The sequence below is a fragment of the Eurypyga helias genome, unplaced genomic scaffold (assembly GCF_000690775.1).
Source record: "Eurypyga helias isolate BGI_N326 unplaced genomic scaffold, ASM69077v1 scaffold5345, whole genome shotgun sequence".
Lineage (NCBI taxonomy): Eukaryota > Metazoa > Chordata > Aves > Eurypygiformes > Eurypygidae > Eurypyga > Eurypyga helias.
Window position 1 is genome coordinate 54,292 of NW_010249406.1, and position 26,689 is coordinate 80,980.

At 43.3% G+C, this 26,689-nt stretch overlaps 1 protein-coding gene across 1 annotated transcript in view; it reads right to left on the minus strand.

Annotated features, from left to right (window-relative positions):
* Positions 1 to 26,689, minus strand: part of SPNS2 (spinster homolog 2 (Drosophila)) — an 83,786-nt gene that overhangs the window by 33,688 nt on the left and 23,409 nt on the right. Inside the window, exons 3-5 of the mRNA XM_010151334.1 lie at positions 22,995 to 23,131; positions 2,347 to 2,498; positions 265 to 331 (exon numbers count right to left, since the gene is read on the minus strand). Coding sequence (XP_010149636.1) covers positions 265 to 331; positions 2,347 to 2,498; positions 22,995 to 23,131 — 356 coding nt within the window. The remainder of the gene's footprint in view (positions 1 to 264; positions 332 to 2,346; positions 2,499 to 22,994; positions 23,132 to 26,689) is intronic.

Genomic DNA, 26,689 nt, shown 5'->3' on the forward strand with positions numbered 1-26,689 from the left:
AGAAATCATGGTTGACTGATAATAAAGTGATTGGAAAATTCTTGCTCCCAGGCACGGAAAAAAACAAGTACAACAAGCCAAAACCACATGCCTTTCCCATTTGCTTAGAGAATGTATCTGCTATGCACTTAATAACCACAGATGTCATTTCTAATCCTTTACCTTCTGTATATAATAACAGGTTGAGGAATTGTGCGATAGAACTCTTCCTAACACTGATCAACCAGCACCACTGTTATTAAGGTGTTATTAAGCGTGGCTTACCCGCAACGCCCAGTGCCAGTCTCCAGCAACTTGCTTCACACTTGACCCAGTGATGTATCCCAAGCCACTGCAAGAAATACAGATGAGAGTCAGTACCACAACCACAGCTGCTCCTGAACAAAGATGAAAAGAGGCACCATCAGCTGTCTGTCCTAGGTGCAATTCTCCTGCAGGAAGAAACACGGGTGATGAAGCAGATGGTGGTTAATACGCAACTCTTCCCAGCACTGTTGGTCTAAAAATGCACAAATATGATGGAAAACACTGATCTCAGGTTTATAGCTCACCTTTCAATCTACAGTGGATGGAAACAGAGCCTCAAAAATATTTATTTTCCCAATTTAATTTCTACATCAGGCCTTTCTGTGCACTATTACGAATACTTAACAGTTTTATGTTCAAGCTCTAAGTTAAGAAGTGCCCTTCAAGGGCATACCAGATTCCATCTTTAAATTCTTTTCTTGTCATTTAATAGCACTTGGTTCTAATTATCCATGAAGAGCCCATTTTCCACAAGCTTGTAAGAAAAACCAAGAGGAACATGCAAGACAGTGTGATGGAAGAACATCAGACCTGAAGCTTGGAAATCTAGTCTGAAGATAAAGGAGCAACAGAACCTTCAGCCACCTGCCAAGAATGACACTGCAGCAGCAAAAGGTGGCTCCCAAGAGACTAGATAAAGGGGAATGTGAATGTCCTTTTTTCAAATCCACTGCATTTGTTGCTGAGATTGCCCTGGCTAAACGTTGCCAGGACTGCTGTGGGGCAGCTGTCAGCCGTCACAGGCCGTTACTGAACTGTCTGCTGAGCTCTGGAGGTTGCCATCGACAATCACCCCAAAATTGGGCTTTTTACACAGATGGGCCCCAAAATCAAACCATGGATCCACACCTCTGTTGGATAATGAGATAATTAATCCCAGAATCAGGCTCAACAGGATGAATATTTGTCATCTCATCCTAGCCATAGTTCACTGAATTCTCGATGTAAATATCTGGCATCCTCAGCCTTCCCGGGAAGGCTTTTCACCAGTTGAGGACTTGGCTATCACTTTTTCCTTTGCACAGGATGTTGTCCAGCTCTAGGAATGGGTATGCAAACTATGTGAACCCATCCTGCCTACAACCTTACGATAGAGGGTCCGACATTATTTAAAAATATAGAATCACAGGTTCCCTCCTGTCCCAACACTCAGATATTGCATTGGGCTGATAACGGAACTCGACTGAAAGAAAGTGCCAGAGGAAATAACCACTCTAAATCTGAGTATGCCTATGGCTTTCATCAAGCATCTGTGGGCTTGGCTGTCCTTCACTGCTCTGCATTAAGACTAAGTGTGAACGATCACTGGAGTTTCTCTCTTCAGCCTTGTTGTCTACACTAGACTTCACAATTTCTCCTAATTGCTGTTTCAGTGGCAACAGCACTAAAATGGACTGACTACTGTGATTGCAACTGCCAAGTCATCTAAGATTGCCTTAGATACATGTTCCAAACTTAGTCAGATTGGCCAAATTCTAACTGGGCAGAATTTGAGCTTAAACTAAAAATATTTTTGAAAGTCAAAATTTCAAACTGTGTATTTTACACAGCATTCTCCAATATGTAGACTATCACACAGAAGCAGGTACACATGTGCTCACCTTTGAAAACTCAGTCCAGTGTCTTTAAGAGATCTTGATTTCACAGTAACCTGAAAGGCATTGGCTAAAGAAGGCCTAGACCTCAAATGCATCGAAGCAATGATTCACAGAACCAATATAACATTATTCAAAATGATAGTTAATTTAATAATGCTAAAAAAACCTGTCAGCTAATATATTTTTATTCCATTTCCACCCCATTGCCGTAAAAAAATAAAAATCCTTCCCACTGATTCCCAAAAGTCACACGTGAACCAGTAACAGGGCTAGAAAAAGAATGCAATTGCCGCAACCAGTTAGTCACGGCTCACAATATTTTCCTGTCTGAAACGTTCCAACCATAGACAGAAGAACTATCATCATCAGCAAGTTAAGATCTGCGTGAGCTTAAGTTAAGAGAAAAGCCAAAACGAGATCAAAGCAGCATTATGTCACTTACCTGCCAAGAGGAATTGCAAAGTAGAAAACAGACAGCATAAGGGTCCTGGTGTTTTTGGTGAAAAGGTCTCCTATGATGGTTGGTGCAATAGTGGAGTAACTCGCTTCACCGATGCCAACCAAACCTCGTGACAGCACAAGAAGCCAGAAATACTGCGAAAAGAAATTAAACACCTTAGCAGGTCTCTCTTGTCTTTCTGAATTCAGGACAGACAACAGTGGAAGCTGCACAAATAGGGAAACATGAACACTTGTGACTGGGAAGTGACCCCCCCTGCATGCATCTGTATTTACAACCTCAGGTTCTTCTCATTTGCCTCTTGCTGGGGAGGAAAGGCTAGTTTTTGCAGATTTGTAGGCATGAAAGAAAAGTAATACATGTTTAGCCCGTGACACTCAGGATGATATTTCTAACAGAGGCAAAAGACCCTCAGTTTACTCTCAGGATGCAGCTCACTGGCTAAGCCCCAGTGCCAGCAACGCTCACGGACAGCGCGAGGTCTGGGTGAGTGAAGTGAATCCTGCTCTGGGATCCAGAGAAAGCAACACCTGCCAAGCACAGCCCCAGCCTCCCCAGCATGCCAAGGGACAAGTTACAACTGGTGAAATCCTGAGGCTCTTCAGGGCTGTGAGAGAGTTGAAACCGCAATCTCCCAAACTCTCGATTTCCCCCTTGATTAGAAGGTACTGAATAAGGGAAGTTTTTCAAAGCTGCTATGTACCCATCTCACTCCACCTGCCTTGTGAAAAGCGCGTCTCCCCCTCGCAGCAAGAAGGCAGAGCAAGGCAACTCTGAGCACTCCTGAAAACCTCAGGTTACAGTCTGCGCTGAGACGTGCAGTTCCAGAGAGCCGAGGCTGGAGCTCTATGGCGAGCACAGGACACCGGTGTGCTCAGTCAGCAGCTCCCCAGGTGAGCAGCTCGGAGACGCACCGGGCTGCTAAAGCACTAAGCTGCCCGGAGAACTGCCCTGAGTAACAGGCAATCCAAGAGCACGAGAAGATGGACTTCCCAGTCAGCACAACGCAGCCTAAAATGGACAAAAAGGAGTTGTTCATCTACAGAATTCTCTTCATGGCCCATTTCCATGGGGGAATGGGGTAACGGGTTTTAATTGAAAGTGGGGAGATTCAGATTGGACATCAGGAAGAAAGGCTTCCTGGAGAGGGTGAGGAGGCACTGGGACAGGCTGCCCAGAGAAGCTGTGGATGCCCCATCTCTGGAAGTGTCCAAGGCCAGGCTGGATGAGGCTTGGAGCAACCTGGTCTAGTGGAAGGTGTCCCTGCCCATGGCAGGGGGGTTGGACCTAGATGGTCTTTAAGTTCCCTTCCAACCCAAACCATTCTATGTTTCAGATAAAACTTTTGTAAACTGCAAGGACCTGATTTTCAAGCTGACCTCTTTCACTACCCTTGCAGTTTTCTGGGTGCTGCTGTGTGAAGACATAAGGCACAATACTTTGATGCCTAAATACCTGATAGATGAGCACAATCAGGTTCTCAGACATCTAAGCAGCTTGAGCTACACCCAAAAGTAATTACAGGTGCAGAAATTAAGCAGCCAATTGCAGAAAACTGTAAGCACAGGGAAATCTATTTCTACAAATGTACCCTCTACAAATCCTCAATTTACTCTTATTATTCTATAGAGCATTTGTAAGAAAACCAGCAGGGTTTATGATATGTCCTTAAACACAAAAGTGCTTTAAGAACAATGAGCAATTCCCCTTCGACAGATGGGGAAATGTCAAGCTAGAGGGAAGTGACCGACTGTGCCGTACAGCAAAGCTACGCCAGGGCACAGGGCTTTCCCTCACAAATATGGGAAATGCCATGCAGACTTCAAGGCACGTGCCTCAGTCATAAATACATCCATCAGCGGGCAAAAATCTACCACTGACATGTTTTCATTCTTTTCCTCATTGTAATCTTCTGGTTGAAAAGAAGTTCTTGGGGATTCCTATAGTCACACACAGCAAATACTTTTGTGCGCTCTTCACTTCCTCTTATTCTGATGTAAATTCTGCATCAATACCTATTTTCTGAGCGTACACAAGTTCCTTGTTTGCTGGCAGGGCATGTGCAGTGCTGCTATCACTCCTCTATCTCCCATAAGCTGCGCATACGTAACAGGCACATGTGGGTGTATGCAGAAAGGGCAATACTGTGACTCAAACTTTTTAATTTATGCCAGTTACACAACGCGCAGCCACCCCACTGCAGAAACATGCTGACAATGATTGGCACACAGGTAACCAATGTATTTGGAATGAGCAACAGTATTTGGAACATGTTGGATGACTTAGTCATGCAGAATTAGAAAGTGGGGGGACTGGAGGCTGATTTTGGTTTCTTAAGAGGTTCGGATCTGGATCACAGAGAGGGTGACAGGCAAGAGAGTCATGTGCCAGAGCTGGAAGGAGTATGTAGACAGTGCTAGTTACACCTGTACAATGACACATTTGTAAATGCACTTCATGTTCCTCAGATTCAAAATACATAAAATGACACAAGTTGTGTTCACCAGCCAGTATCACTCCCAGTGAACTCACTGGACAAGAATTTCTTCCAAATAATGCCATTATAACGCTCCTCTTACAATCCTTACATAAAGCAGGAAAACTGTACGAAGTTTTCCTGTCAAAAAAAAGAGCCACTCGGTTCCATCGATACCATTGAATCAGAGTCCCAGTACAATGAAATCATCTGCCACAAGTAACATGTTCATTCTTCTCCCCCAGTTCCTCCTCGAACTCTCCTCCCTGGCTTACCCCGTGCTTACATGCTCAAAATATCAGTTTAATATTTCAAGTATGTTCTCTGGAGCAATGGTATCCAAATTTAAATAATGAGATTCTGACTTCAGTCGGCAATACAAGCAGTCTTATAAAAGCTTAATCTACACAAAGACTTGAAGGGTATTGCCCTTCTGAGAGGATATATTCAAGACCACAAGCAATGCAGCTGTTTAGGTGTAACAACTAGGCAAAACATACAAAAATCTAAAACAAGATTAGGGAATTAATTAATTAATTAAAGACAGAGAGAGTTGGGCTTGTTCAGCCTGGAGAAGAGAAGGCTCCGGGGAGACCTTATAGCAGCTCTCCAGTGCCTGAAGGGGCTGACAAAAAAGTTGGGGGGGAATTTTTACAAGGGTCTGTAGTGACAGGACAAGGGGTAACGGGTTTTAATTGAAAGTGGGGAGATTCAGATTGGACATCAGGAAGAAATTCTTCACAGAGAGGGTGGGGAGGCACTGGGACAGGTTGCCCAGAGAAGCTGTGGATGCCCCATCCCTGGAAGTGTCCAAGGCCAGGCTGGATGAGGCTTGGAGCAACCTGGTCTAGTGGAAGGTGTCCCTGCCCATGGCGGGGGCATTGGAACTGGATGGTGTTTAAGGTCCCTTCCAACCCAAACCATTCTGTGATTAATTCTATGATTCTATGATACTATTTATAGTAAGTTCTATGTTGTGCCTGGTTTTAGAGCTCTTTATCTAGGATGAAAGAGCTAATGCCTCTTCTTATCCCACTGAAAGATCTCTTCTGATCTTTGGTGAGCAGAAAACCTATTGGAACCTACACAATCCAATTATGCAGTAATTTGTTACAGCAAGCTAGAACCCCAAATCTTCCATTTCTAATCAGTCAGTCAAAACTCCCCAAGACAAAAAGTCATCCTTTCAGAGACAGACCTAATATTTTCATCTTTCTATACAGGAAGAAAAAAATACCAACAACAAAACAACTCCAAAATTCTTGTGCTGCTACTCATTTGGACCACAAACATACCATGAACCACTGAGAAACTGGTCCCAAACCCACTATGTGTGCAATACAGACAACAGCTATTTTATGTGTGTGTGTTTATATACATGTACACCCATAGGCACATGTCTCAGAGCGCATGCGAACATGACAACCCACATAAACAAAGCGGAGAGTCGGCTATTACCGTTCTCCCCCACAGCCATAGCAAGACACTTCTCCCATTTCCTCTGCATTAGATTTTTCCCCAAGTGCTTTTCCCTCTGTCCTACCCCAGGATTCTCAGCCATTTAGGGAGACAAAAAGGGCTGACACCAGCCAAATTCTTCTGTACATTATCTGTGCTTAAAAGCAGTACAGGCAGCACAGACTTTTAAGTGAATTTCACTGTTCCCCAAGCAGAAACTGATATATATTAAAGAAGCTTATTCCTTTCTACATCACTTTGGAGCCCTTCAGTAATTTGTTCATCTGTGCATTCTCACTCTGGCAGGAAAACTGAAAACATCTGAGTCAGCTTTCAGCACCTGAGCTTACTCCTTTTCCACAGGTTAAGCCCAGCAACCTCAACACTTCAGCATCCTTTCCTCTGGGTCGGTGCTTGCAACTAAAGTTGTTTGAAACCAAGAGCTATGACAGCCAGGAATTTATTTATGTCTTTAATTCTGGTTAGCAGTCATGTCAGAGATGTCTGCGCCTCCATGAGAGCTGCCAGCATCTCCTGGTTAGTAGAGATGGAGTTTTCTTTGTGTGACTGTACGGCAGACCCCCCCTTCCCTGCCTGCTCTTCAGCCCGCAGCGGCAGAGCTGCTGGGCACCGCTGGGCAGTCGGCAGCTGGCGAGGAGCACTGGAACCGTGCCGTGCCACTGCTGGGAGCTCTGCGGGTGACTGAGGGTGCAAGGGTGCTGCGAGTCCCGTTCTTCAACCTGTATGTGCCACAAAGGGGCTGGTGAGACACAAGCCAGGGAGTATTCCAGCATACAATAAACCACCAGCATATGGAAAGGATGGTGGCTGACAGAGACACAGAACTGCTGCGGTCTTCTTGGGAATTTCCCTTCATGAGATGCCACCATCAGAAACCAGCACACGGAGAAAGCACCCGTACACACGTAGGTGAGGCTGACAGGTCAATGGGCCTGCTCTCTTCTTCCCATCTCTTAACTCTGTGGGAGGAAAAATATGCCCTAGTTCTAAAAATATGCCCTAGTTCTAAAGCTGAAGACATTACTACTTTGTAATTTGAAAACTAACAAACCCAAATGAAAAAGAAAAGCAAATCTCCCAAAACAGTGAGAGTTTTGGAAGGGATACAAATCTTTATGCCTCATGGAATGCACAGATCACTAATAGGAATGTGCAACCTACTAATTTATAAATTTTTTTAAACTATCAGCAAGCTGTAGGCAACAGCAAGCAGATCATGGGGTCAGATGGGCCTGGTCTGACTGCTGGTGCCAATGGCATTGTCCTACCAGGAGCTACAGGCGTGACACAATCCTTCCAGAATTTTCATCTGAAAAATGATTTCATGATTTGAGTTAAATATTTCTAACACGCCAAAAGACCATTCATGTATTTTCTATCCAAAGGATGACATGGTTTATATTCACATTTTCATACCAACTTTTCTCTCAATCTCCTGCACACATAAACATTTGATGGCCTAGGACACGTGACTAGCTTTAATCATGTTTGGACAAACCTCCTAATTACACATTTATCCTAGTTGTATAGGCCATTGAGCGAGTAATGCATGTTTTAATAGGTCTAATTACAGCTTTAACTTCTTTCTTTTTTAATTAGTTAACAAAAGGAATTAAGCCACAGTTCTCTCAAAGATTAGCTGCCAGTGATAAACCTATAATCTGCCAAATATGTGTACAACTGAACCACCAGATTTACTGTCTAAGGAATCATATGATCCTTAAGCTTTGGTTATGAAGTATTTGCATTGAATGTGGAGTAGCTTGTAAGGGTCTCATAAAAGCAGCGGAATACATGCTTCTTCCAGGTTAGTGACACACGGACCGATGAGATCACACAGATACAGCTAACTTAGTACAACTGGCTAGCATGGAGGCACAGCACCAGTTTGAACTGATGCTGCTGGTCGAATTGAAGGACCTTTTATACAGCTACAGCAACTGCACCTGCACCCTCTCCTACATGAGGATGTTGAGTTAACCTCCTACGGTTTCTACATTTAGCTTCTGTAAAACAGGGCTCAGCACCATGAAATTCCATATTTGAAACTGCTGAGGTTTGCCATATTTTCCTTCTTCTATTACATAAACATTATGAAGCAAACAAAGATATAGAATCAGGGTTTGTAAGTTTAGAAAGAATACATGTACGAGGGGGGAAAAAAAAAAAATCTGTGCCACCAGGCAGCTAGGATTACCATACAAAGCCAAAAATGTGTGTGGAATGACAATAAACTAAGAAGAAAGCATTGGGACTGATTTAATTTCCCTGAGTTTCTGCAGCAAACTCAGTTGAACTGTGCTGCAGTTAGACTCTTGTATTTCTACAGCTGGCAGTGTCCTGCACTGCCAACATCCAGGGTACCACAGCAGTCACAGGTACCAGTCACATCAATGAAGCTGGATACATCTGAAATATTGCAGGAGTCAGCTGACCAAAGTAAAATCCACAGGGCTCAAATGTATATTCAAGGGCTGCACAACAGTGGTCCCCTTGACAGCTACACGCATGTGCAAGCATTTGCCTTTCCTGGGCAGAACCTGTACTTTCTGGCCAGGCAAACACCACTTCCTCTTGAATTCCTTAAGTTTCCCCGACCAACCGTATCAGTACTTTGCAGGGATCTGAGCAGTCAGAGATTGCACACCACACCCTTCACCACAGGTACGGCAAAGATGTACCATTAACCATGATGCAAATCAAACCAGGAACGTGCTTCTGAGTATCAGTATTGTGACTAAGAGCATTGGTGCTTGCAAACTTACAGTTCAAATTCCAACTCATTAGCTGAGAGTCATTAGAAGAGCTGAGCAATGGAATGATATTACAAATGCAGGTGACACATTTGCTTAAAGACTAAAGGCTCCATTTCTCTTAGCCTTCCCAGTAATGATGGACTCACCTTTAAGAACCTGAAAGTTGCAAAGTCAAACAGGGACACTGACATATCATGAAAGACAAGATGACATGAAATGATGATTTTTCATGTTTTAAATTCCATTCTGTATCTGGATGGATGACAAAGGCTACAGGAGAATAGATAAGCCTTAAGACATCCTCCACCTCTGTGCACCCTTCCTAGATTTTGAATACACACAACCAAGGCACCTGGCATCCACTGGTAGCTGTAACTCCTGGGTCAACACACTTGTTGGGGACCCAACAAGCGTGTCTTAAATCTAGATATGGAACACGAAAGTCACATGCCCTACCTTCTCAAACATGAATGGTTCTAACTCTCCTTCAATAAAATTAGACTAAATAGCATATAGAGCTAGAGAAGGATTACATGTTTAGTACTGGTGAATGCCAAGCTGAAGATATCTTCCTGTCAAGTCCAGCCCAGATTTTTAAGTAACTGAATATTCATGCCAAATTTTGGCCTCTTGGTACGTTACCGTTTGGGAGATCTTTTCACAGGAACAAAGGAAGATGAGTATCCATCTTTATCTAAAACTAATCTTAACTAAACCCTCATAGGGATTGCCATAAGAGACACCAGACTACAAAATAACATGAGGCCAGAACTGTTTACTGTGATGTTTTGTTGGTCAGAGCTTTTCTCCCCCATTAATGGTTTGGTAAGCAGTGTTTTTAGAATTTTCTCCTGCAACCAGGAGTTGATTATGGTTAATCTCTGTGTGGCACAGATAGTGACTAGCCAGGGTACATGCCTGTATGGTCCGGTTGGCAACAGGTTGATGAGTTGCTCTGATGCAATGAAGTGAGCTATCAGTATTTTATCTGTTTTCTATAGAGATACAAGTGCACTTACACGTTTTGTGCTACAGTTACTCGTCTGATAAACATAACTAAACTACCATTCTCACCTCCAACAAGATGTTCTTCCCTTATCAGACATGAGTCACACTGGGAGGGTAGCCTGGGGGAGATTCACTGCAGTTGCTGGTTCTTTTGCCATTTGGCCCAATGCAGAGCTGTGATTGGGTTAAGACTCCTCTTTTCTTCCCTGTGTTTGTCATCACTTACTCCTAACCACTTTTCACTTCCCATCTCTTCACAATCACAAGTGCCTTTTAAGTCACTACTGCACACAACATTTCCCGTAACTTCTCTCACCACTGGATTTAGGTTCTACAGTTTCCTCCCTTGAATCTGAACTCTTGACGCCAAGCCCATCTTTCATCACCGTTTTCAAACTGCTCTTCCCCTTCACATGCATATCACAGAATCAGAATAATTGAGATTGGAAGAGACCTCTGGAGATAGTTTAGCCCAAGCCTCCTGCTCAGAGTAGGGTCAACTACAACAGGTTGCTCAAGACCACATCCAGTTGAGTATTGAACACATCCAAGGATAGAGAAGCCACAGCCTCACTGGACAACCTGTTCCAGATTTTTAACATCCTCACAGTAAAAATGTTTCATCCATGTTTCAGGGGAATTTCCTGTATTTTACTTTTTGCTCACTGCCTCATCTTTTCTTTGGGTACTATTGAGAAGAGTCTGGCTCCATCTTTACTGCCTCCTGTCAGTATCGATACACGCTGAAGCAGCACTACAGGCTCTCTAGGGATAGAAGCACGGTTCTGGAGTGAGGATGCCACTTCAGCAAAGGTAACCTATTCTAAGGCTCAGTCAAATCCATGCAGCAAGCTACCATCTCACCTACTGTGTCTCTGCTGCATTCACCTTAAACAGGTTTTTCTTCACTTTGTTTCCCTGGACCCTTCTTGGGCAGGGGAAGTACACGAGTGTGAATATTTGTGTCCAATGAAGGATGCTTCTCCTACCCGAAGGTCTTCCTCTGAACTGTGAAAAGCAGGTCACTAACACTGAAGTGAAAATGCCCTGGGCCTTCCTTCAAGTATTCACACATTTTATTCACACATTCACATTCGCTTTATTCCCACATGTTTATTATATGCTGGGTAGAGGTTATAAGCATGTCACAGATGAGATCAGTACACCATGTCAAGATTTAATACCGAGCTACTGAGTTACTGAAATCTTGGTATGCTTGATTAATCATTTGCTCAAGGGTCAATATATAAACCTTTGCAATTAGGATGGACTCGCAGTACAGCTTCTACAGCAGCTGTGATTTTCTACAGTATTCATCTATACGACCTCCAACACTTCAAAACTTCAGCTCATTTTGGATGCATTAAGTGTCCCACCAATTCTGAGCTCTAAGCCCCTCACCTTTGAACAATTCCCTTTTGGGAAAATTCAGATGGCATTCAGAGACCTGCAAAGAGGAGAAGAGACTACAGCAAGTAGAAAGAGAACAAAATACATATTTAAATATAGAAATGAGCAAGTGAGATGAAGGAAAGTCCACTCACCTTTCCTTTGATTGTCTCTAGTATTTGCTAACAGCTTTAATTCTCCCAGGTGACTTGTTCAGGCACACTTAATTGAACGTGGAAATTTTTATTTGGAAATGCACCCGAGATTCTGGCTGAATAAAGTGTCCTTATTTTATAAGATTTATATTATTATTTAGTACATAGAAAATAATGAATAAAAACTGTAAGATACTCTTTTTTCACTCATCACACTCTTCACTCAGCAACTAAAGTGTTTAACAACTGGATACCAACAGATAGGCTCTAAAATAGAGCACCTAATTAAGCACTCTGGAGAAATAAACAAAAACAGAACCACCCTGGATGTAGCAAGACTCCCACAGCGCTTCCCAGAGTCATCAGGGAGCTGCTCCACAGGTACAAAAATCAGGGCCAAGATTTTCTGAGCTCCTTGTACATTTTGAATGTGAAATTCCCTTTCAACATTAAAACTGCAGTCTCTGAAATCCAAATTCCAATCACTGCCTTCCCTTCAAACCTGTGGTAGACCCGAGAGACTCCTCTATTACTTTTCAGTCATTTCTGGGTAGCACCAAAAAAACCCAAACCTATTCTCCATGCAATTAAGGAAGGCAATTACAAGACACTGGGTGGTGAAACAGCACCACCAGGCCCTGACAATAGCCTCAGCTGGGACAGAGCAGAATTTCAGCTTACTAATTGAAGGGGTTTCATCTGGTTGACCTGCCTGTGGTAAAAATACTACATGACACTCAAATGGTGGAATTTATGGTTTTCTCAGTTTAGTCTCTTGGTCATTAATATTGCATTAATGACAGGAGTCTGGAATGTATTTGGAAGGAACATAACTGATTAGGTGGTTTATTCACCAGAGCACCATCCTTTGGAGTGCCACGTGCATAGCTACTTATAACAGAGACCTTAAAGAAAAAGGTTGATGTTTTCAGATAAATCATAGGAGTCTTGAAGAGCCCCATGTTACCAGTGCCTGCACTTCTGTTCATCCTCATGGATCTGGAGTAAGACACAAACAGAGGAGACCGTAGCATTTCACACGGCTGAAATACTGGTCATTTATCCGTGTTACAAAACCATTACATGCGGCTCGGCCAGGATGTATCTTCCCAAACTGTTCCCCTGAGAGCCTTTATAGTTCTGGGTTGGAAGCAAACTGTTGCTTTTTGTTCCAGATCTGTCAGGTGGGACACACTTATCAGCACTTGCAACAAATATCCCTGGCATTATGGCAGTTATCACCATTCCCTTCCGGAGTCAGGCAAAGATAACCATAACACAATCCCCAAAATAGGGAATCACAACATATTTTTGCAACTGTGGAAACAATGCAAGGTTCTGGACACACCAAAGTTTTCAAATACTAGCCGCTAGGATACGACCTGGCATACACAAAACTAAAGAATATTCACAGGCAGTTAACAGGCTGTCGTGTTTCAGCCACAGGATGAGTCACAAGCAAAGCAACCCAGCTATAAACAGATCCCAGATCTTTCAGAACAAATAGTTACAGGCACTGATACATAATGCTAACGATGTCTCCACTTTCAGTGATGTCTATAGAAACGTGTGAGATCTAACCACACTAACATGACTGTCTTGGCTCAAACACTCTTCGGTTTGGACCAATTCTTAAACTGAAATTTAGTCAAATCCAACAGACAGGTCTGGTTCCTGGAGAGCACAACTCCATGTGCCTATCCTCGAGACAACTGCAGGAACTATTATTTCTCAGCACTCTTTGAAAAAAGCATCCTCCGAGTGACTGAGACAGCCAGCATTAATATTTTGCCCTAACTATCTGCATTTTCAAGGGTAGAACAAATCTTGAGAGTCCACGAAAGACACATTTTAATGGAATGCCTCAAGGTCTAAATTAAATTATCACAAAGTTATAGTCCCAGCAACTTTACCCATACTGTTGGTTCCGCTGATCCTTGGCCTATTTTACTTTGCACATGTTAAAAATTTAAGCACACCAGCAGGTCAGACCTTTTAGACAACTTTGCTGAAAAACCATCCAAATAATTCCAAATTCTGATTATTTTTCTTCCTGCTTTCTGTTTTCACCCTTCTCTGGCTTGCTGACTCAGTTGCGGCCCAGAAGCACCCAAGCACTGTGAGAAAGGCTGACCTTGTAGTCTGTCTGGCCTCCATCTGAGAGATGACTCCTTTTCAGCACCAGATTTCCAGAGAGAAACTGATCCATCTACCAATTCCTCCTAGCTCGTAGCTTCTGCTTATTCATGATCTTCTTGCAACAGTTGTTACATGCTAGTGGAAGCGTTATTAGGTGGCAAGGTTTTGTCATGCGTTAGCTTCATTTCATTCTCTCCAACCAGCCTGATAAAATGAGAATCCTGTTTAACTATATTAAATGCATTTGCATGTTTTGTCACTATCTCCTTGTGAGACTATGTCAATCATGTTTTCAGACATGATGATCAGCAACATTCTCAGGGATTTCCAGCTCAAAATCTATTACATGGCTTTGAGATTACTACCCTAATTCAATGTTATCTGAATTGCAAATGCAGTGTTCTGTGTAGCATGTGAACTTTATGCATTTAAAAGAGATGTCAACACTTGAAAAGACTAATTTAGCACCTGGTACTGTAAGACATTTCCCATCTTCACAGTATCTGCATATTACTCCAAGGACAATGGTCCTTTTTTCAGCCCTTATGCATGACCTTGAGGCCACAGGTTGTGTGGGCCACTGAAGAAGCACTTACACTTCCTATAGTATGACTGATGCTTTTGTATGAGCAGGGAACCAAGAGCTCAACCAAAGAAAGGGCCAAATCCATACTTTTGCATCTGAACACAAGCCAAAGAGGCTGAATAATACTTTCCCTCTCTCCTGCATCCTGTTTTTCGGGACAATATGCACAACTTTCAAGAACCACCAAGACCCGTCTAATACAAGTTCTGATTTGTTTCTAGGCCTTCAAATAAGCCTAAAACTGGGTTAAATGAATTGTTTTCTTTGTCTGTGAGGCATCGTTAACCAAACTCTCCTGAAGCATCATGTTTCTTTGCAAGTCATAAGCCTCAAGAATGCAAACCATAAGCTGCCTTGTTTGCATCCACGCTAAGTACGTCAGCTTACGCCCCTAAACAAACAGTAACTTTTCTCCAGACCCATAGCTGAACACCCCGGTGAAGCATGAAGGGACATGTCCTACCCACTACCTTGGCATCCTCTCAATACACCATTATCTGGGAAGCTTATTTCCAAAGGAACAGGATTACAAGGCACCATACAGACACTGCAGTAGTGCCTTGCTTTGCCTTCTGATCTCGTCTGACCAAGCCAGACTTCCCCACTGCTGAAGCACAGCATGCAGCAGTGAGTGCTGCATCAGGAATAGCTTGTGTTCCTCAGGCCACAACTACTACTGCAAGGATCACGTTCAGCTGATAGGAAATGTTATAATTCCTTACTCTGTATTTTAACGTTTTCTTGGAAACTTTCATACAGCACTACGTTTCTTTCTTATTTTTAATTTTTTTTTCCTCTAGCTGATTAAATTCTGGTCTATTTAAGGAGCATTTTCCCTTTCTTCCATTCCTAGGATGTTTTGAATGAGGCTGAGCTTAAGATGCTGTAATAATTATTTATAAAGCCTAATCCTAAAGCATTATAGAGACTTGCAATAAGACAGGGATGAAGCAGTAAGACATCCTTTTTGTGTTCCATCAGCATGCTCACAGGCTCTGGGGTTAGGCCTCTGCTGCAGTATGACCAGCTGCACATACGTCTTAATAGACAACGCAAGAAGAAACACATCCAAGACACACACAGCCTTGCAATGAAGTAAATACGCCTTCTTCCCTCTACCTCCACAGCAAATAACTGACCCAGGTGAAGTTTCCTGCTCAGGCACAATAAAAGCAGGACAGGCTGGATGATAGTTACAGGCTGGCACTGTTTCCAAACCATCCATTAATGACACAGTGTCTGAACTTTCTTACACTTCAACATAGAGACTGTAAATTCAGGTTTCTGCATAAAAATGGGACAAAGCTGCAAAGGTCTTCGGCTTTTAAAGATCTTTCATGCTGGCACCACAGTCCCCAGCTGCTGTCTCTAGGCATTTTCATGATCCGATGAAACAGCATCAAATGTAAGCATATTGATTTAAAGAGATGTAGGGTCTGACTCAATTGCCACAAAGAGACACAAAAGGCTCCCACAGACTTCCAAAGCAGGAGCTGAATCAGAACCACAATCACAGGCCCTACGATAATGATTGCAACATCTTCCCATAACCTAGATAACCAACGGCTCTCTAAAAAAGGGGAGGCAATTACAGGGAGCCCTCACTGAGACCCACTGCAAATTAGCATTAAGCCTCGAGCCTGTTTCCTAATACTCTCCCTGCACAAACCTCTGTCCACCTGCTCCAGAAAATGCCTGAGCTCGCTGCCTCCCTTTTAATGACCCGGCAACAGAAGCCTCTGCAGCAGCATGCGTCAGCTCAGGTGAGTTGTGACCCCCAGCAACAGAAACACCTCTTCTTCCAGCATCCCCAGTGTTTGATTCAGATGTTGCGTGATTTCAGGCCGGCTAATGACGCACAAGTCGGGAGCAGAGGGCAGGAGGCACATGGTGAGCACAACAGCACAGGATTGGGGTTCTTTGAGAAGTTGGAATGGGACGTGGTGCTGGACTGCCTCTGCCCAGGAAGGGGGGACCTGGGGGTGTAATCATAATTGCTCTCGAGTCCCAGAGGGGAGAGCTGAACCAATCCTGTTCCAGGTAGGAAACAAAATGTATGGAAGAGATATTCCTTGTGAGAGTTTCTTGAAGTTCATTTTTCTCATCACACGAATAAGCTGTCTGCATAAGCTTTGGAACTATGTCTCTCTCCTGGCAGCCATCACCAGCTGTGTTTTCAATAGCTCTTCCCAAACGCTTTACAGATACATAGATGCAGATACTGGAGGGAAAAAACAACACTCAGAACAGAAAATGCAACAATTTCTGATAACACCTATGAAAAGCCTCCTGCTCTCACAGATTGGCTTTGGGGCTGATGCTCTCAGAACATCCTAGCCTGCTTTTCAGTTACAGTTTCCTTTGGAAGAGGGACAGGTAGAAAGGGTCAAGGCAAGAATATAAAGCAGCTAGGAGACAAACACATGACTCTAATTCTGCACTCTATTTCAGCAAGCTGCAGCTATTTCATTTCTATAAATCTCCCATCCCTTCTGTTCTTGGTCAGCAAATTCTGAGGGAACAACGAGGTCCCAAGATTCAAGAGTTCAAGTCTGTGCAAGGGAAGATGTTGCTCTTACGTGAGAACAGTTTCCCGTACGGTCTGTGGTATCAGTTGTGCCGAAGATGCTAACACACTTGACAGATGCCCAGAATACCTTAGGACCAGCCCAGCCAATGCTTTGTTATTGAAAGAATAAGCAATAAAGTATTCTCCTCCTACAGTACACCTCACAACTCCTGTAAAACAATGCAAGACAGTACAACTAGTAAGAGTGCTGGGAAGAGCTCTGTAAGGAGCAGCAGGTGTCTTCTTGCTGGAGAGGAGTCAAAGAAATCGTGTCTTTCTATTCCTTTAGAAAACCTCATACTTCCTTGTCCAGAAAGCATGGATTTTGTTATGTCTTGATCGCGTCCTAGCTACAGCTGGAGAGTCAAGTAGCCATGAAGACAAAGAACGAGTTTCTCAGAGCAGAACTGCTGCAGGAACCTGACAATTCCTACCTCCCAAGAGCTGCAGCTTTGGAGATCCATTCCCTATCTCTGACAGCCATACAGGTGTAGGTACGTATAACCGGAATTGAGGTAGGTATCTCCTTTCCTGATGGCGATGCCACCACTGGCACACTGCGGTGCAAGTCAGCCTTCTGCACAGCAGGCTGCTGAGAGGGGAAGCAAGTCTAAAGGGGGCTGTGGGAATTACCTTTCTTCATCTGCTTTCAGACATATGGGAGAGGGAAAGTGAGGCAGAATCAGTCCATAAAGAATTCCACACTGCAGTGTAAATGGAGATGAGAGCCCTTATCCTTTCCCTTACCTCCGGGACTTGAGAGCCACCTAACTCCGGCACAGCATCCTTCCTCACTCGGCACCCTCTGACCCCCGGTCCCTCAGCACAGCAGCTCTCCTGTGGTCAGGAGGGAGCCTCGATAACTGAAGAGATGTACAGATTGTCACGTCTCACCTTAACACAGCAGAGGCAGAGCAGGAGTAGGTTACAGGTATGAGGTAGTGCAGTGGGGCACTCCACCAGCATTACATACGTGGCCAGAACAGTAGGACTTCGTAATTTGAGTGTTGACACCACTGGCAGTTAGAATAGCAACACTACTGGAGTACATTATCCACCCTAATCTCTTCCTCCTCTATGATAAGAGAGCACGCAGTGGAGTGTATTTTTCCTGAGCAGCCTAGCAAAAGGGCAACCGTGCAGAAATCCAAATGTCAACAGCATATGCTCTTCCGCAGGGTTCCAGCATCACATTAAAGGATGGCAAAATACACCAGAGCCAAACAACAGCTTTTGTCCACGCACACCCTGTGTTAACTCCAGCTCTGATTTCTGTAACAGCCACTGGAGCTGTCAGGAATTGTATGTGAGGGAAGGGACTGAATGTATGTGCTGCCGACTTCACGGAGTTGCTTGGGAGCGTCTCATTTGCCTTCTTCCTGAAAAAGAGTTCTGCTCCAAAATAATAGGATGGAGCAGTGGGATATAAAGATTCCATAATTCATGGTGACTTCAGAGATAACTCTAAGTACTCTTCTTACACAGAGAACGATGGCTCGGGGCTTTTAGTTTTGTTTGTTTCTGGTTTTCATACTGTGAATTAACCTCACACATGGAAGCAAAGGAACAGAAGCTGTGTGTTTTATAATGCCACTACTGCCAGAGCACTTAAGACTAAAGGCTTTTTTAATATTTTTTCTTGGAGTGAATCATCGTGTGTAGGGGGTGGGGTTGGTTTATGTTTATGTTTTTTTAAAATTAACCCAGCTAACCATTTGTTCCATACCCCACACAATTTGTTGCTTCTCTTTTAGTACTCCTTGAAAGACAAGATTTGGAAATAAATATACATCTGGCAAGGCTGAAAGGACGTTCGCAAGCACTGCAGGCTAACGGGAATTCCACAGTGGACTATTTGCTTCCTTTTTCAGAGATAAATCAAAAGGAGAGGAAAAGAAAAAAAACCCACTAGTAGAAACATCTACTGAGATTAAATTGCAGTGGGAGCAAAAGAGTTTTATCATGTTAGCTTTATCAACATTTAAACAGAAATATTTACCAAGAACTGGAGGATTCAAGAGCACATTCCTGGTTTACCTTGTTAATTCTTTGCTTTTCAATTTCCAGTCTTTCTACCACGTGCAGCTCTGATGTCTCTCAGCAAACCCACATGACCACAGCCTGGTCTGGTTGATTATTAGGTACGCTTGGTCTCCCAGCCTAGTGGAGCCAAACTACTTAGCAGAATACTTTGCTCATCCATAAACCAGCATCCCTTTTACATAGAAATAAGCTGTATTCAAGATATTTATTCAAGATATCATAGGAGCACCTCTCCTATGATGAAAGGCTGCGAGAATTGGGCTCGTTCAGCCTGGAGAAGGGAAGGCTCCAGGGAGACCTTATAGCCCCTTCCAGTGCCTGAAGGGGCTACAAGGAAGCTGGGGGGGGGCTTTTTACAAGGGTCTGTAGTGACAGGACAAAGGGTAATGGGTTTAAATTGAAAGTGGGGAGGTTTAGATGAGATATCAGGAAGAAATTCTTCCCGGAGAGGGTGGTAAAGCACTGGAACAGGCTGCCCAGAGAAGCTGTGGATGCCCCATCCCTGGAAGTGTCCAAGGCCAGGCTGGATGAGGCTTGGAGCAACCTGGTCTAGTGGAAGGTGTCCCTGCCCATGGCAGGGGAGTTGGAACTAGATGGTCTTTAAGGTCCCTTCCAACCCAAACCATTCTAGGATTCTATGATTTATATGAGAAATAGCAGCATTTCACAAGACAGGGAGAACAGCTGGCAACTTTCCAACTCCAAGCTCTTCCTTGCTCTAAGAAACTGGTGTCTGCCCATGAGGGAGAGGGATCTAATCTCTCCAAAGTTTGTGCTAAGAGGGATAGGATGGTTTGCACCAAAAACAAGGGCTCATCTACAACAAATTTCTGGCCATAGTAGTCATCTGGAAGAACTATTATTATGCCCAGTAGATATGGATATCCAAGCAGCCAGAAACAAACTCTCAGCACGTTGCATGATCACTCCTGATAATCAAGGCACTTCACATGAAAGTGTTCAGAGAGAGAGAGAAATGGTGCAACTGGGATTACAGACTCTTTCCAACGACATATAAACCAGCTCAAGATGATCAGCCACAACACAGGCAATCAGGCACCATGCTCATCAAAATGCTATCTAGAGGCAAAACTCATTACTTATTCAGTGAGAGTATATACTGATACAGAGGAAGACAGACTCATATTTAGCTTTTTGTGTGGATGGAAATGCACCTTGGTAAAGAAACATCATGATGCCTGTGTGCTCAGTGCATTTTGTTGTGCTGTGACTGTACTGCCCAGCAGCTCACCTATTTTTTACTGATTTATTCTAGAGCATGAACGAACAACCAGAAAGTGTTTTCTCCAAATGCTTGCCAAAAGCCAAAAACCACACAAGAAAGGGTTTTGCAGGTGAAAGTACCAAAATCTGTGTACCTACAGCTGCAGAACTGATTAAAAGGCAGGCATAAAAGGAGGTAATTCCTAAGCAGGTGTTTGTACTTACAAAATACAAATTAGGAGATACACATACTGTATTGAAGTGTCTATAAATGGAGACATGCTATAATCTAGATATATGTCTAAATATGTACCAACTTTAACTAATCTTAGATTAATGAACAAGTTTGTTAATGATCTTTTAACGCAATTTTTATTTTAGGAAGTGCTAAACAGTGTTACAGACCAGGAATGTTCAAGTACAAGAGAGAAAGTAGAGGATGACTCATTTTTAATTTTTCTATGAAGAAATTGTGCACTAATGTCAATTATCAAATCACATGAGTTGACAGAATTTAAGGTGACCTTTTCAATATTATCTCAGTCTTGCTACTTCTAATGCTTTTCTTTAGTTAAATTTATCATTAGCTATTTCTATCCATACAACCAGGTATATTTGTGGAAATGCTCTCTGATATGGTATTTATTGGGGTTTCTTATTTTGACCTGTTTTAAATGTAATTTAAGACCTCAAAACCAGTAATGACATATTTAAGTATGTAGTTGACCTGTTTCTATTTTGCTATGCAGGGAATGCATGCATTGTTGTTTTCTGTAACATCACCTCCTAAATACTCTGTAACTATCCTTAAATTGTGGTCTGATTTTCTTTTTATCTTGTGAAAGCCTATTATTTAGTAGCTACTATCAGGTATGAGATGCATTCTTCATTTATTTGATGGTCATAATGCCATGTTAAAAACCCAAATATATTTGGTAATAAATAACCAAGGATATTTTAATAAGTGGCTACAAACCTTACTGCAGTGCTCATGTTCTGTATGCTTGTTTGCACAATAAATCCATACAGCACCTGCAAAATTCTCCCTAATCTCCCAGAGCCAATAGCAAGAGCTAGGCATGAGAACTCTGGTTTAATAGATAAATTTTCTAGTAGAGGTGGGGATCATGGTACAATCAGGACAAGGGATTTTTCTCAGTATTGGGCTGTTTTTTATCCATGGTTGTGGTTTGGGTCCTCAGTTAGTACTGATGGAGGAATCCAGGAGGAATTAACACAGGTCTGTCTATTTTGATCTGTCTGTCCTGTGACTTCCAAAACACTGAAGTTTGGATTCCACACATAATCCAGCTTTACAAACATTCTTTTCCCTTTCTTTGGCTAACAATATGCTACTTCTACTCTGAGCTCTTGTATACTTATGACCATATATATTAATCCCCGAACTACTTCAGCTAATAAGCTCAAAATCCTTAAACTGCAACTCTGAAAACAGATTACATGAGTCCAGTTCCAGTGTCCCACTACTTGCAACTACCGGAGTAGGTCCATTGCAGAGGGTGATGAAAACCTGAGCACGAATGTGTGTTCATAACAAGTGAAGCGTTTGCAAGCAGGTAATCAGTTCCTTCATCAAATGCTTCCCTCTGGGTCTGATCACAGCTTCTTTTGCAGAAAGTTATGAAGATAAATTTAAAAAAAGAAAAACCAAAATGCCCTTTTCATTTTAGATGGGGGACGTTTTTCTGGAAAGCTTGCTTCCTGGCCAGTTATAAACCTAACCAATGTACTGCGTTAAAGGCTTCTACATTTGGCCATATGCATTTTTCTTTAGAAATGCAGCAAGAATCAATCCAACACAAAAGCCAGACAGACACATGACTTGCACTGCCCACTTTAGGTGGAAATTCTCTTTTATTAGAAACTGCAGAGCATGTGTGTGGGCAGGAGGGAGCAGGGTGGAGAGGTTTAGTTCCTGGTTGTCATTCTTTAGGCGTGACCACAATGCTGCAATCTCTGGAACGCAGCTGGACAGAAAGGATGAGGAATGCCCCTGCCTCCCTTGGGGAAATCAGTGTGATGATGCCAGAAGCTGTGATTTGTCTCTCCAGGAATGTTGCCACCTGCAGCAATTAAACCTCCTCTACAATAGGATTTAAACAAGAGGATGTTTTTCCTCAGAAAGTGCCAGATCATTGTTTCCTACAACTACCTCTGACAGGCAAGAAAATGAATGCCATGAGGAATCCTCAAAACAGGGTGCTGTGGCTGTGAGGGATGGTGTGCACAGGTTGACAAAATTAAGGGAGCCTGACAACTTCATCATCAGCTCCCCAGACATATCCATCAACTAGTGTTAAAGGAGCTAAAACTATGTCTAATCTCTACGCTACCATCTACCTTCACTGCATTTGTTGGACAGGAAAAAGTGTGTAAAACCAGGGCTGGAAGCTTTTTGTCATTCCACATACCACGAGCAGACTTCCCAACAAACTCCAATGGCTTCTCTTACAGATCAGAAGTCGCTTTAAAGCCTTTTACAGTTTCTTTAGAGTATTCCTCAAAACAAAACCCTTTGTCAAGAGAAACTCTTGCTTAGATATGCTTCAACTTATTTTTTATGAATGGGGATGATCGAGGAATAACAGCTTCCACAGTTAGAACAGTTAGACAGACCACACTTCATCCACAAAAGGTCAGATAATGCAACACGGTCTATGTCACATACACACCAGAGGGATACATTCCCCTTGAGCACACTGTGATGGGGAAGGGGGAGATTTTTTAGGAACGTATTGTCCCTCTTTTCAGGGCACTCTGCCGTGTGCTTTTGCAAAGATCTTACCTGTTCAGTGATGAAGGAGCTTGAAAAAGTGACAGCTGACCAAAAGAAGATCCCACAACTGAGAATGATCTTTCTGTTGAAACGGTCACCAAGGTAACCAAAGATAGGCGCCGCAACCATGAAACTACAGATGAAAACTGCAAGGAAGAGAAGAAGGAAAGAAACATTTAATAAATATCAGGCCAAGAACATGAAAACTAATTTTCTGCAAGCCAAATCCTCTAGAGAGCAGTTCCATTTAATTAGACATTCTGCAGCCCTGACTTAAAGTTGTGCAGTCTGATAGGCTTTCAGAAGTCAGTGTTTCCTTAATCAAATGGATTTTTCATTCCCAGGGAAACTTCAGATGAGCAAACTCATATTACATTTGAAAGCACGAGCCCCTCACAGTCCGCTGTGAGCTCAGCATCTGGGGATGGGCAAAACCAGGACAGAATAAATTAAGAGCTTCTGCCTAAATGTCACTGCAAAGGTGAAGTGGAGGTTGGAAGGAGTTTCAGGCAAACAGAAAGCAAGCCAAGGGCTCCTTGTTGGCTCTTGCAGCAGAGACCAGAGAGGAACAGGCCACAGAAACTGCAGTGCTTTCATCCTTCCTCGCAGTATTCAAAGGCAACCGTGAAACAGTGAGGAAAGCAGTTAACACTGCTATCATCCTACTGGCACCAGCCCTGGAGTTAGACAGAAAACTCCTGTCTCCCCATCAGGTCCCTTCACCAGCACTGAATTTGCATTTAAACTCGGCACTAAGCAACACTTTCACTAAAAGAAAGAGTTTTAACCTAGAAAGCCCTAACAGGACAGGGGTGTCCTCATCCAAAAGACTACAAGTTCCCCTTTCCCCTTTGCTTCCCCCTGCCAAAACCCCAAAGCATTAACCCAAGTCTTCTGTCACATAGAAAGGAGGCTCTTGATAGAATAACCTCTGCGACATGTCCTCGCCATCTGAGCTCCCTCCTCCAGCTCAGCTCTAAACAATCTGGCCAGTGGCACCCCGGAAAACACTTGAAATGAGGCACGCACACCATATTCATGAATAATTTGGAACTTGGCAGAAATTTCTAGATTTCAAGTTGATTTATACCTGGCTTGTGTCTGTCCACATTAGAGATTTGGATGAGAGCAACTACATCAATTTTACTGCTGAGTAGTATGAACTTTTTGACTTTCACTGAGTGTCTTGGGTTCAGCAAAGCCAGAAGGATTTGAATGGGACACTAGAAGACCTGGAGATCCCTCCTTAGTCACAGAGTTATGACTCTCATTAATGATTGGGTAGTTCTTGGAAGGCAGGGGGGCTTTCAGCATTGCCTAACCCCAGCCTTCTACTTTTAATTGTATGAAAGGGGGTGGGACGGATAGAATAGGGACACCCCCTCCTTTGTTTGGAATGCGTGCATACAATTGAAGTGGTTAAGACCCAAATTATGAATTCATGGATGATGATATATGACAGCTGAAAAATGTGCAGAATGCTGAACTGTGAAATGATCTAAATGTCTCTTTTAATATATTAAGATGTCAAGGCTGATATATAAATTATACATAGCCATTTGCATCCATATTTTGTAAGCCGTACAATTGCGTGTACGTCAATTTTGCACCATGATATTTGATAGGAGTTATAGATTTGCTCCTTTTACATTTACAGTAAAATAAATGGAAATAATACAGACATTTTCAGACATGAAAAGAAGCACATGCAACCTTGTATCCCACATACAGCCCAAGAGCCCCACGGTTCTGCTGACCCTGGTTCTTGCTTAGAGGCAGGACAGTGACTGCCTGTGTGAATGGCCTCTTTCCTACACAGGGGTGTTGTCTTTGGCGCCTATCTTTGGTTACCTTGGTGACCGTTTCAACAGAAAGAGGCCTGTGAATGGCCTCTTTCCTACACAGGGGTGTTGTGTCGTGCCCACCCCCCCTGCAGCACAGCCCAGCTCCCGGAGCTGCACATCCTCAGAACTCTCCATCTCCAGTGAACTTGGCTCTAGTAGAACATGAGTGGCTTCCAAACCTCTACCCTGCAAGGGTACATCTGCACTGGCCCCAGTCCAGCAAGGCACTTAAGTACATGCTTATATTAAGCACTTTAGAGTCATCAATTCCATGATTAAGTGCTTTCCTGAATTAACAGCCAAAGTGCTCGGCACCTTGCAAAGCTGGTACAGCAACCTGGCACGAGGGGTATGTGACTGGTTATTGGGAATGAGACACAGAAAATGACTCTGAGTCGTACAGAGCAGTGTGCCCATTGCAATTTGACCTTACCCTTGGAAGGACACTGAAACCCATCTCAGAATCAGAGATTCTGCCAGTTTTACGATGTAAAAAGACACAAAGCTAAAAAAGCTTCTAAGGGATAATTAGAAACATCCAAGTCAGCATCCCACCATTTCAAATACTGAATAACCTGATTAATTCAACTTTGAGGCATGGAGAGTACCATCCAAATCTCACATTATTCATGGGATTATTAGCTTCAATGACCTCTGGATCATAAATGCAAAGTCTAATTCCGGAATTTGGGCAAAGGCAGGCAAAAAGCACAAACCTTCTCTTTCCAATAAAACAAACTGAAAAAAAGACCGTTCAAAGCCTTTCCAACAACATACATCCTGCTGTTACTCGAATCCCTTCAGAGAATTTATTTTTGGAAGATTCTGAACTGAGCTGCGAGCTTTGTCACCGGTAAGCAGCTGATTTGACAGCTCCACAAGGTGTAAAACCAAAGGACAACAGAACCTAATAAATAACAGGTAATAGAACACAGCTGTCATAATAATAAATGCAATTTATACCAGAGTATTTATGACCCAAATATGCATCACAGCATTGATTGACTCAAATAAATGCAGAATATGATGGCTGTGTGGTCTGTCAAAAGGATCTGCCTGTTACAGGCATTTCCCGTGAATCAATTTTTGCAATTACTCCTGCCAGTGACAGACGAGACTCCTGAACAGCAGACTGGGTTGGCAGAAGAGGTGAAAGAATCTAGGGCACATCACCAGGGGGCACGGAAACCGGAGTTACTCTAGACCAGGACTTGAGGTTCTGTGACAACTGAACACCACGAAGGAGAGATGCAGAAGTCAGAAAAAACTGCCAGCACGTGCCGATGGAGAGAGGGGCAGCAGAAACACGACTGATTTGTAGAGAAAGATGGCCACGCACAAGGCAGAGGGATGCATTCCAGTAGAGGAGCCTGGCACTTGCGTCAGCCTCTTCCTATCTGGCTCCTCTCCCTTATTCCACAGCATTTTCTGCCCCTTGCACTCACCCACTCCCCAGTTAATACCCAAGTGGCACCACAGCTTCGGCTCAACCCACTGCCACCAATCTTTTCTGCTAGGAGAGCACTGTGACAGAGGCTGGCGTTTCGTTTGCCTCTGCCCAACCAACAACTCCTCGGCCCATCTACGCTTGAAGCCATCTCAGAATATTACCAGCTCTTCAAGATACAGAGTGCCAGCCAGGGCAGAGTTAGAAATCCACTGTGATTTGGGATGAGCTACTGAAAAGGCAGCGATCACGTTCGGAGCAGCTGTGGGCAGGTGTAGCTATGCCAGTCACCATTAATTATGCCATAGAGCTAATTTCTCTCGGTAAATGATCTTCCAGCAGAAGTGGCTCTGTCCCAGCACTGGGTGGAGCGGAGATACATTTCTGCTAGAGCAAATTATCGTGTGAGCAAA